Source organism: Grampus griseus, assembly GCF_964374135.1.
Source record: "Grampus griseus genome assembly, chromosome: 3".
Taxonomy (NCBI): Eukaryota; Metazoa; Chordata; class Mammalia; order Artiodactyla; family Delphinidae; genus Grampus; species Grampus griseus.
The window spans coordinates 156,670,511-156,683,665 of record NC_139019.1 but is presented as its reverse complement, the minus strand read 5'-3'; the positions used below and the strand labels follow the sequence as shown (position 1 = coordinate 156,683,665).

Sequence of the window (13,155 nt, the reverse complement as noted above, 5' to 3'; positions counted from 1 at the left end):
TGACAAACACACAGCCAACATCATTCTCAATGGTGAAAAACTGAAAGCATTTCCTCTAAGATCAGGGACAAGACAAGGTTGTCCACTCTCACCACTCTTATTCAACATAGTATTGGAAGTTTTAGCCACAGCAATCAGAGAAGAAAAAGAAATAAAAGGAATCCAAATCGGAAAAGAAGAAGTAAAGCTGTCACTGTTTGCAGGTGATATTATACTATACATAGAGAATCCTAAAGATGCTACCAGAAAACTACTAGATCTAATCAATGACTTTGGTAAAGTAGCAGGATACAAAATTAATGCACAGAAATCTCTTGCATTCCTATACACTAATGATGAAAAATCTGAAAGAGAAATTAAGGAAACACTCCCATTTACCATTGCAACAAAAAGAATAAAATACCTAGCAATAAACCTACCTAAGGAGACAAAAGACCTGTATGCAGAAAACTATAAGACACTGATGAAAGAAATTAAAGATAATACAAACAGATGGAGAGATAGACCATGTTCCTGGACTGGAAGAATCAACATTGAGAAAATGACTATACTACCCAAAGCAATCTACAGATTCAATGCAATCCCTATCAAACTACCAATGGCATTTTTTACAGAAGTAGAACAAAAAATTTCACAATTTGTATAGAAACATAAAAGACCCCAAATACCCAAAGCAATCTTGAGAAAGAAAAACAGAGCTGGAGGAATCAGGCTCCCTGACTTCAGACTATACTACAAAGCTACAGTAATCAAGACAGTATGGTACTGACATGAAAACAGAAATATAGATCAATGGAACAGGATAGAAAGCACAGAGATAAACCCGTGCACATATGGTCACCTTATCTTTGATAAAAGAGGCAAGAATATACAGTGGAGGAAAGACAGCCTCTTCAATAAGCGGTGCTGGGAAAGCTGGACAGGTACATGTAAAAGTATGAAATTAGAACACTCCTTAACACCATACACAAAAATAAACTCCAAATGGATTAAAGACCTAAATGTAAGGCCAGACACTATAAAACTCTTAGAGGAAAACAAAGGCAGAACACTCTATAACATAAATCACAACAAGATCCTTTTCGACCCACCTCCTAGAGAAATGGAAATAAAAACAAAAGTAAACAAATGGGACCTAACGAAACTTAGAAGCTTTTGCAGAGCAAAGGAAACCATAAACAAGACGAAAACACAACCCTCAGCATGGGAGAACATATTTGCAAATGAAGCAACTGACAAAGGATTAATCTCCAAAATTTACAAGCAGCTCATGCAGCTCAATATCAAAAAAACAAACAACCCAATCCAAACATGGGCAGAAGACCTAAATAGACATTTCTCCAAACAAGATATACAGATTGCCAACAAACAAACGAAAGGATGTTCAACATCACTAATCATTAGAGAAATGCAAATCACAACTACAATGAGGTATCACCTCACACCAGTCAGAATGACCATCATCAAAAAATCTACAAACAATGAATGCTGGAGAGGGTGTGGAGAAAAGGGAACCCTCTTGCACTGTTGGTGGGAATGTAAATTGATACAGCCACTATGGAGAACAGTATGGAGGTCCCTTAAAAACTAAAAATAGAACTACCATATGACCCAGCAATCCCACTACCTGGTATATACCCTGAGCAAACCATAATTCAAAAACAGTCATGCAGGGCTTCCCTGGTGGCGCAGTGGTTGGGAGTCCGCCTGCCGATGCAGGGGACACGGGCTCGTGCCCCAGTCCGGGAAGATCCCACATGCCGCAGAGCGGCTGGGCCTGTGAGCCATGGCCGCGGAGCCTGCGCGTCCGAAGCCTGTGCTCTGCAACGGAAGAGGCCACAACAGTGAGAGGCCCGTGTACCCACCCCCCCAAAAAAAGAGTCATGTACTACAATGTTCATTGCAGCTCTATTTACAATAGCCAGGACATGGAAACAACCTAAGTGTCCATCAACATGAATAGATAAAGAAGATGTGGCACATATATACAATGGAATATTACTCAGCCACAAAAAGAAACGAAATTGAGTTTTTTGTAGTGAGGTGGATGGACCTGGAGTCTGTCATACAGAGTGAAGTAGTCAGAAAGAGAAAAACAAATACCATATGCTAACACATATATATGGAACCTAAAAAAAAAAAAAAAGGTTCTGAAGAACCTTGGGGCAGGACAGGAATAAAGACGCAGACATAGAGAATGGTCTTGAGGACATGGGGAGGGGGAAGGGTAAGCTGGGACGAAGTGAGAGAGTGGCATGATCATATATACATTACCAGATGTAAAATAGATAGCTAGTGGGAAGCAGCCGCATAGCACAAGGAGATCAGCTCGGTGCTTTGTGACCACCTAGAGGGGTGGGATAGGGAGGATGGCAGGGAGACGCAAGAGGGAGGAGATATGGGGATATATGTATATGTATAGCTGATTCACTTTGTTATAAAGCAGAAACTAACACACCATTGTAAAGCAATTATACTCCAATAGAGATGTTTAAAAAAATGATTATCGGCTGTACAACTTGTCTATTTTCCATTGTGTGAGTTTTGCCATAGTTTCTAGGAATTGATCAATTTGTAATCCTCTGTTCTTTGTGAATTTTGTATTCACATTGCAGCAAAATATGGATCTATATTTTGCTCCATCTGTGTTCAGAGAGCTTACTTATCAATATGAAAATTGCTGTCCCAGGACACCTGAAACTTTATAATACAAAATTCAGCCATGAAATAATTCCAAGTATTATTGTGTGACCAACATTTTCCCTTATTCTGCTTCAATGAATTGAAACATCTCTTACTAACAGGAACCTCAAGTGTTCTTGGTAAGGATCTAGATGATCTGCCACAAAAACCCCAGTGGACAGATACCTCGTCTACCTCAGTCCTATGCAATAGGTAGACCCAGAGTGACAGACACCAAAGACCACCAATGGAGTCTGAACAAGCTAGGAAAATGTGACTAAGGATTATTACATGGAAAACAACCCATGATATAAAAGAACTGCCTCTCTCCCTCCAGGATACACCCAACAATCCATGTTTCCATGAACTTAGATTTAGAAATGTTTTCTGCATATTGACTTCTTTAAACACGAATCCTACTCAAGAATCGTACACAGTCAAAAAATAATTTTGGGGGTTCTCTGAATTGATAATCACATCATCAGCATATTCCAACTTTAGATTCACGAAAACTCTTGCCAGTGATTTTATGATCCTTCATACTTGACTCAGTGGTTAGTCAGTGTACTGTCACTCACATCAGGGTCTCCAGATACCCATTAACTGGGATGTTGCTGTTGCTACTATTGTATATGTATTTTACAATATAAAAAAAGAACACTTTTATACAATTTGCTAAGAATATTATGGAAGGAACTGATGCTCCATTTTATCAAATTTTTGCCTCGATATAGGACATTTAAATTTAATCAAATATTTGATTCTGTGCTCATTGAGATGATCACATTTTTTGCATTTAATCTCTTAATGTCAAGCCTTACATCTATTAATGTTGCCAACATTCAACCCAAGGTGCAATCCTAGACTATGACTTTCATAACTGATCTCTACCCCCTGCATACATGATTGAATTCCTTTTACTAACACTTAATTTATGATTTGGGCTTTGATAACCACAATAGATACGTCTGGAATTTCACTCATTCTTCCTGCCTTTCTTGTGTGGTTCTGGTACCTATGTCATATTCTTTGCATAAAGAAAGTTATGGAGTGCATCTCCTTCTTCTGTCTCTAAGACCATCTCCGTAAGCATGGAATAATAGTTTTTCAGGATATTTTGGAGAGTGTACCAGAGAACTACGAGGTAGTTCTTGAGAATATTTTTCACTATTCTTCTTACTGATTGAAGAGTCATACAACTCTTTGAGATTTCTACATCTTCTTGTGTCAGTTTTCATACAGCTGGCCAGGATTTAGTCAAATTTCACAACTTTTCAAAGCTTTTATTTAAAAACACTCTCTAATATTCTCCAAATGCCACATTTTACAGAAATGCCTGGTCGGATCTGGGATATCTATAGACATCCATAAATCATCCTATGGTGTCACGGTCTCAAACAGTTACGGGTTGGCACCTAGGAGTCAATGTGGATTGGCAGCCCACCCCTACTCAGCATGAAGGCTCTCTGCACAGAAGATGAGTAACCTGACTTCTTAGACTGCCCATTCTTCCAGCCACGAGGCAGAGACACTCACTAACCTTTCGGAAAATGCAACGAAATAAAGACTACTTCACCCATCAGAGACAGCAGCTGGTACACTAACTCCTCATTAGCAAAGCAGACTGATGGGGCAGAAGCGAATTTTTCCTTTCCGTTCCTAAATTCATCAAAACAAGGCCATGGGGAATAGCGACCCACATCATCCAAACAGTTTGAAGACAAAGACAAAATCCTATTGCATTTAAGAAGATCACCCTACATAGCACAGGTCACTCTATACCATTCCTCCTTTCTTCCTCCCTTTACAAGATCGTGACAAAACTTGGGCCTATCTTCTGCTACCTACAGGCAACCGGAGCTTCCCTATCCAGGAAAAGGAAGGAAGGGCATCCCAGAAACATGAATCTGATCATCAAAAGTTCACTCCTAAGATAATTCCAAGCTGGATTGTGGACCAGTATCTCCACTAATCCGGGATCAAGGAAGTTGAAACCCCATCTGACAAACTAAGACGCGGCATGAGCTGCCGGATGAGGACATGTTGTAGGTGTTATGATAGATATATGATGAGAGGAAAGCCACATATCCCCAGGCTGACCTAAGACGCCATGCCTCAGGGAGAGCCAGGAACAAGAGGAAGGCTCTAGGCACGTGCTAAGACAGTGTGACTGGGCCTTCATGCATGGAAACAGGTGGACACAAAGGGCCCCTCTTACTTCCACGCCCACACTCTCCATCCATACTCCCCTGGGCAAAAATAGCTATAAATGTGGGACGTGGAAGACTGGGAGGCTACAGGCGAGTGAACACCTGTCTATGGAGGCCACAAGACCGTCCCCTCATCACCTCCAAATAGGCTAGCTTAGTATCCTCCTCCAGGACTGACCTGTGACATCCAGGTGGAAGGAGACCCTCTGGCCCCCGGCCTCGCAGCTGTACTCCCCGGCGTCTGCCTTGCCCGCCTGCTGCACCACCAGCCGCCGCCCTCGGCCCGTGGCCTCCACACGCACTTTCGAGCTCGAACTCAGCTTCTTTCCATCCTTGTACCACGTCACCTCCGTCTGGGCCTGGGCCACCTCGCAGCTCAGCGTGGCACTGGCCCCCGCCACGGCCTGCACTTCACTGCGTGCCGGCTGCTCCTTGGCAAACACCTCCTTGGGCTCTGGGAACAGGGAGGGATACACGGGTCAAGGACACCATCTCAGTCAGGAAGGCAGCCCTGGGCAAAAGAGAGCTGAGTGGGGAGCTGTGGGCCAGGCGGGTGCGAGGGTTGCGGAGGTGGGTGGGGGACAAGCTGGAGACTTCTCCAGGCTCTGCACCAGCCGTGTGCCCCGCAGAAGTCCCCCTGCCTTTCTCAGTGACAACTAACACAAGAGATGAATTTCCCCCGCGTCCGCATGAGTTGGTCCGTGGGTTGGAGGGGTCGGGGTAGGGTGCGCTTTAGAAGAGACTTCTCCCCTGCTCATGGCTTCTGCGGGGTCACACGCAAGTGTTCCCAAACCTTCCCAGATGGGGCCACAGTCTTCTCCATAGGTCTAAGCAAGGAACGTTGCACCTGCAGTCCATGGAAATCACTGAGGCTCGGTGCCCTGGCCTACACTTAGTACAGTCAACCTGTGGCAATCTCTGGGGAGTGCTGGCACCTCCCCGTGGCTTTCTTTTCCACTGTCTGAGGAATAAAGAAGCTGAGCACCTTTCCCTGTATGACTGGGGTCCCCATTACTCTTTTGTTCTTCCTGGTGCAGCTATTCAAATTTTTGCCCACTCACCAACAGTAGGCTCTCTCTTCTTTCCATCTCTATGCATTGAAATACTAGAGAAGGACAGATTGCTAGCCTTCAAGGTTATTCCCAGCTGTGGGACTCGCATTTTCACTGTGTGATCGAGTCCTCCGATGGATCAAAGTTTTTCCCTTCAATAGTGTCACCTATGTCCATTTCAGCCCTTTGAGTTTGGAGTATTTGTGTTCCATTTAAGAAATCTTCCCTTACCTTCCGTCTTTAAAGAAACCACGGTATCACCGGACTGTCTTTTGGTTTGTACCTTTTCACACTGAGGTTTCTAACCCACCACGAGTGTACTTCTGTGTGTGCTGTGAATTGACAGTACAGTTTAATTTTTCCCTGTGGGTAAGTGGTCCAACCACTATTTATGAAGACAACATCCCTCCTCGACTTATCGAACGCACAGTACAGCAACAGATAAAATTGTCACGGCGGGGAGGGGGCTGGGAGACAGACGGAGGGGGGATTTGTCCGTGGTAGTGCAGGAAACCACTGCTGCAAAGAGCTACTTCTGACCTCACTACTACGTTCCTCTGATGCGGTAAATATCGCCGCACTGGGATCCCCTTATCTTGAAAACTATATAGCCTCATGATCATTCTTGACAACGGCTCCCAGGAAGGGCTCCTACCGCGCTTCTGCAAGCAAACAGCACATTGGCTGTACCTTGTCTTTGGAATCTGCCTGCTATTCTACCATCCGACCACCCAAAACACAAATTTGCTTCGATTTTCATTGTTAATCAACATCTCTGAGTTTTCTCCTCAGATTACGTTGCATTGATGGAAACCTCTGACTCTCTCTCAAGAATGTGTACTAATTTCTCCACATAGTCTCCTAGCACCTTTTATCAGACCTGGAATTAGGAACATGATACAATTGTGCCATTTTAACTCTTTCACAAAAGTTTCACTTGCCCAGCGTTTCTCACCAGGACTTACCTGTGGAAATGTCTTCTGCATGTTCATTCTCTTACACCCTAATCTTACTCAACAATCGTACACAGCCTAATAATTGATCCATCGGATTGTCTGAGTTGATAATCACATCATCAGCAAATTCTACCTTGGGTTTTTCTAAACCCGTTGCCAGTGATTTTATGCTCCTCCTGAATCCGCTCAGTGACTACAGAGGCCCACGTGTGTTCTCCCTCACATCAAATATTTCCAGGGACACGTTAAGTGGGATGCTGGTCTTGTTGTTGCTGTTGTTGTTGTTGGAGGAATTTTATTATAATGTTAAAAAAAGAGCCCTTATTTTTTTTTTTTTTTGCGGTACACGGGCCTCTCACTGTTGTGGCCTATCCCATTGCGGATCACAGGCTCCGGACGCGCAGGCTCAGCGGCCATGGCTCACGGGCCCAGCCGCTCCACGGCATGTGGGATCTTCCCGGACAGGGGCACGAACCCGTGTCCCCTGCATCGACAGGCAGACTATCAAACACTGAGCTACCAGAGTGGCCCAAAAACACTTTTGTACAGTATTTTAAGAATTATATGGCAAGAACTGGTGCTCAGTTTCCTCACACTTTTTGCCTGGGTTTCGGACGATCAAATTTCATCAACCATTTGATTCTCTACTCGTTCAGAGGACCACATCCTTTTGCATTCAATCTCGTAATGCTAAGCTTTATATCTATTAACTTTGCCAACCTTCAACACAACGTGCAATCCTGGACTAGGACTCTCATCACTGACTCCACCCCGTGGACGCATGGCTGAATTCCTATTGCTAACAATTCATTTATGATTTTGGCTGTGATATTTGCAATACATACGTCTGGAATTGTATTCATCCTTCCTGCCTTTCTTCAGTGACTCTGGTATGCGTCGATGTTATGTTCTGAATTTAAAGAGACTCATGGAGTGCATCTCCTTTTTCTATCTCTAAGACCATCTCCACAAGCATGGAATAACAGTTTTCCAGGATAGTTTGTAGACTGTACCAGAGAAGTACCAGGTAGTTCTTGGGTAGATTTTTCATTATTGGTCCTACTGATTGACAAGTCATACAACTCTTTGAGTTTTCTACATCTTCTTGTGTCAGTTTTCAAACAGTTGTCCAGGATTTAGTCAAACTTCACAACTTTTCAAAGCTTTTATCTTAGAACACTCTCTAATACTCTCCGAATGCCACATTTTACAGAAATGCCTTCTCGGATCTGGGATATCTATACACACCCATAAATAATCGTATGGTCGCACGGTCTCAAACAGTTACGGGTTGGCACCTAGGAGTCAATGTGGAATGGCAGCCCACCCCTACTCAGCATGAAGGCTCTCTTCACAGGAGACGAGTAACCTGATTTCATAGACTGCCCTACGTTCCATCCACGAGGCAGCGACACTCACTGACCTTTAGGAAAATGCAACGAAATAAAGACTGCTTTGCCAGTCAGAGTCTGCTGCTAGTACACTAACTCCTCATTAGCAAAGCAGACCGATGGGGCAGTAGTGACGTTTTCCTTTCCGTTCCTAAATTCATCAATATAACACCATTGGGAATACTGACCCGCAGCATCCAAACTGTTTGAAGACAAAGGCAAAATCCTACTGCATTTAAGACGATCACCCTAAATAGCACAGGTGACTCTATTCCAATCCTCCTTTCTTCCTCCCTTTGCAAGATCGTGACAATAAAATTTGCCTATCTTCTGCTACCTACAGGCAACCAGAGCTTCCCTATTCAGGAAATTGAAGGAAGGGTGTTGCAGAAACCTCAAATCTGACCATCCAAAGTTCACTTCTAAAATAATTCCAAGCGGGACTGGGTGGCCAACATCTCTGCTAATCTGTGATCAATGAAATTGAAACCCCATCTGGCAACCCAAGATCCGGCATGAGCCATGTTGTTGGTGTCAGGAAAGAAGTACCATGGGAGGAAAGTCACATATCCCCAGGCCTACCTCAGACCCCACGCATCAGGAAGAGCCAAGGTCCTGATACCAGAAACAACAGGAAGGCTCTGGGCAGGTGCTAAGACACTGTGGGCCTTACCGCATGGAGACAGGTGGACACAAATGGCCCCTCTTCCTTCCACGCCCACACTCTCCATCCATCCTCCCCTGGGCAAAAATAGCTATAAATGTGGGACGTGGAAGACTGGGAGGCTACAGGCGAGTGAACACCCGTCTGGGGAGGCCGCAAGACCGTCCCCTCATCACCTCCAAATAGGCTAGCTTAGTATCCTCCTCCAGGACTGACCTGTGACATCCAGGTGGAAGGAGACCCTCTGGCCCCCGGCCTCGCAGCTGTACTCCCCGGCGTCTGCCTTGCCCGCCTGCTGCACCACCAGCCGCCGCCCTCGGCCCGTGGCCTCCACACGCACTTTCGAGCTCGAACTCAGCTTCTTTCCATCCTTGTACCACGTCACCTCCGTCTGGGCCTGGGCCACCTCGCAGCTCAGCGTGGCACTGGACCCCGCCACGGCCTGCACTTCACTGCGTGCCGGCTGCTCCTTGGCAAACACCTCCTTGGGCTCTGGGGACAGGGAGGGATACATGGGTCAAGGACACCATCTCAGTCAGGAAAGCAGCCCTGGGCAAAAGAGACCTGAGTGGGGAGCCGTGGGACAGGCGGGTGCGAGGGGTGCGGAGGTGGGGTGGGGGCCAAGCTGGAGACTTCTCCAGGCTCTGCACCAGCTGTGTGCCCCGCAGAAGTGCCCCTGCCTTTCTCAGTGACAAGTAACACAAGTGATGCATTCTCCCCCGGGTCCACGTGTGCTGGTCCGAGCGGTGGGAAGGTGGGGGGAGGGTGCGCTTTGGAAGAGACTTCTCCCCTGCTCATGGCTTCTGCGGGGTCACACGCAAGTGTTCCCAAACCTTCCCAGATGGGGCCACAGTCTTCTCCATACGCCTAAGCAAGGAACTTTGCACCTGCAGTCCCTGGAAATCACTGAGGCTCGGTGCCCTGGCCTACACTTAGTACGGTCAACTTGTGGCAATCTGGTGGGCGTGCTACCACCTCCCCATGGCTTTCCTTTCCATTATCTGAGGTATAAAGAAGCTGAGCACCTTTCCGCGTACACTGGGGTCCCCATTACTCTTTTGTTCTTCCTGGTGCAACTATTCAAATTTTTGCCCACTCACCAATAGTAGGCCCTCTCTTCTCTCCATTCACCTCTAGGCACTCTTTATACATTGAAACACTAAAGAAGGACAGATTGCTAGCTTTCAAGGTTATTCCCAACTGTGGGACTCCCATTTTCACTGTGTGATCGAGTCTTCCGATGAATCAAAATTTTTCCCTTCAATAGTGTCACCAATATCCATTTCACGCTTTCAGTTTGGAGCATTTGTGTTCCATTTAGGAAATCTTCCTTCACCTTCGGTCTTAAGGAAACCACGGTATCACCGGACTGTCTTTTGGTTTGTACCTTTTCACACTGAGGTTTCTAACCCACCACGAGTGTACTTCTGTGTGTGCTGTGAATTGACAGTACAGTTTAATTTTTCCCTGTGGGTAAGTGGTCCAACCACTATTTATGAAGACAACATCCCTCTTCAACTTCTCGAACACAGAGCACAGTAACAGATGAAATTGTGGCGGCGGGGAAGGGGGCTGGGATGGGGGCGGAGGGGGGATTTGTCCCTGGTGGTGCTGGAAAACACTGTTGCAAGGAGCTCTTGCTGACCTCACTACTAAATTCCTCTGATGTGGTAAATATCGCCACACTGGGATCCCCTTATCTTGAAAACTATATAGCCTCACGATCATTCTTGACTACGGCTCCCAGGAAGCGCTCTCACCGCGCTTCTGCAAGCAAATAGCACATTGGCTGTACCTTGCCTTTGGAATCTGCCTGCTATTCTACCATCCGACCACCCAAAACACAAATTTGCTTCGATTTTCATTGTTAATCAACATCTCTGATTTTTCTCCTCAGATTACTGCCTGTCCAAGGAAACCTCTGACTCTCTCTCAAGAATGTGTACTAATTTCCCCACATAGTCTCGTAGCAACTTTTATCAGACCTGGAATTAGAAAAATGATACAATTGTGCCCATTTAACTCTTTCACAAATGCCACGGGGAATACTGACCCGCAGCATCCAAACTGTTTGAAGACAAAGGCAAAATCCTATTGCATTTAAGATCACCCTAAACAGCACAGGGGACTCTATTCCAATCCTCCTTTCTTTCTCCCTTTGCAAGATCATGACAACAAACTTGGCCTATCTTCTGCTACCTACGGGCAACTGGAGCTTCCCTATCCAGGAAATTGAAGGACGGGCGTCGCATTAGCCTCAAATCTGACCATCAAAGTTCACTCCTAAGATAATTCCAAGGGGGACTTGGTGGCCAACATCTCCACTAATCTGCGATCAATGAAATTGCAACCCCATCTGGCAACCCAAGACCTGGTATGAGCCATGCGGTAGGTGTCAGGAAAGATGTACCATGGGAGGAAAGTCACATATCCCCAGGTCTACCTCAGACCCCAAGCATTAGGGAGAGCCAGGGTCCCGATACCAGGAACAACAGGAAGGCTCTGGGCAGGTGCTAAGACACCATGACTGGGCCTTACCGCATGGAGACAGGTGGACACAAATGGCCCCTCTTCCTTCCACGCCCACACTCTCCATCCATACTCCCCTGGGCAAAAATAGCTATAAATGTGGGACGTGGAAGACTGGGAGGCTACAGGCGAGTGAACACCTGTCTATGGAGGCCACAAGACCGTCCCCTCATCACCTCCAAATAGGCTAGCTTAGTATCCTCCTCCAGGACTGACCTGTGACATCCAGGTGGAAGGAGACCCTCTGGCCCCCGGCCTCACAGCTATACTCCCCGGCGTCTGCCTTGCCCGCCTGCTGCACCACCAGCCGCCGCCCTCGGCCCGTGGCCTCCACACGCACTTTCGAGCTCGAACTCAGCTTCTTTCCATCCTTGTACCACGTCACCTCCGTCTGGGCCTGGGCCACCTCGCAGCTCAGCGTGGCACTGGACCCCGCCACGGCCTGCACTTCACTGCGTGCCGGCTGCTCCTTGGCAAACACCTCCTTGGGCTCTGGGAACAGGGAGGGATACACGGGTCAAGGACACCATCTCAGTCAGGAAGGCAGCCCTGGGCAAAAGAGAGCTGAGTGGGGAGCTGTGGGCCAGGCGGGTGCGAGGGTTGCGGAGGCGGGTGGGGGCCAAGCTGGAGACTTCTCCAGGCTCTGCACCAGCCGTGTGCCCCGCAGAAGTCCCCCTGCCTTTCTCAGTGACAACTAACACAAGAGATGAATTTCCCCCGCGTCCGCATGAGTTGGTCCGTGGGTTGGAGGGGTCGGGGGAGGGTCGCTTTAGAAGAGACTTCTCCCCTGCTCATGGCTTCTGCGGGGTCACACGCAAGTGTTCCCAAACCTTCCCAGATGGGGCCACAGTCTTCTCCATAGGTCTAAGCAAGGAACGTTGCACCTGCAGTCCATGGAAATCACTGAGGCTCGGTGCCCTGGCCTACACTTAGTACAGTCAACCTGTGGCAATCTCTGGGGAGTGCTGGCACCTCCCCGTGGCTTTCTTTTCCACTGTCTGAGGAATAAAGAAGCTGAGCACCTTTCCCTGTATGACTGGGGTCCCCATTACTCTTTTGTTCTTCCTGGTGCAGCTATTCAAATTTTTGCCCACTCACCAACAGTAGGCTCTCTCTTCTTTCCATCTCTATGCATTGAAATACTAGAGAAGGACAGATTGCTAGCCTTCAAGGTTATTCCCAGCTGTGGGACTCGCATTTTTACTGTGTGATCAAGTCCTCCGATGAATCAAAGTTTTTCCCTTCAATAGTGTCACCTATGTCCATTTCAGCCCTTTGAGTTTGGAGCATTTGTGTTCCATTTAAGAAATCTTCCCTTACCTTCCGTCTTTAAAGAAACCACGGTATCACCGGACTGTCTTTTGGTTTGTACCTTTTCACACTGAGGTTTCTAACCCACCACGAGTGTACTTCTGTGTGTGCTGTGAATTGACAGTACAGTTTAATTTTTCCCTGTGGGTAAGTGGTCCAACCACTATTTATGAAGACAACATCCCTCCTCGACTTCTCGAACGCACAGTACAGCAACAGATAAAATTGTCACGGCGGGGAGGGGGCTGGGAGACAGACGGAGGGGGGATTTGTCCGTGGTAGTGCAGGAAACCACTGCTGCAAAGAGCTACTTCTGACCTCACTACTACGTTCCTCTGATGCGGTAAATATCGCCGCACT

General features: G+C 46.8%; 1 protein-coding gene across 1 annotated transcript in view; it reads right to left on the bottom strand.

Annotated features, from left to right (window-relative positions):
- Window positions 1-12,750, bottom strand: part of LOC309819930 (obscurin-like) — a gene marked incomplete at its 5' end in the record, with an annotated part of 123,301 nt that extends 110,551 nt beyond the window's left edge. The window contains 4 exons of the mRNA XM_082650365.1: window positions 5,071-5,346; window positions 9,172-9,447; window positions 11,701-11,976; window positions 12,741-12,750. Of these exons, the coding sequence (XP_082506491.1) occupies window positions 5,071-5,346; window positions 9,172-9,447; window positions 11,701-11,976; window positions 12,741-12,750 (838 nt within the window). The remainder of the gene's footprint in view (window positions 1-5,070; window positions 5,347-9,171; window positions 9,448-11,700; window positions 11,977-12,740) is intronic.
- Between the last annotated feature and the right edge of the window lie 405 nt (window positions 12,751-13,155).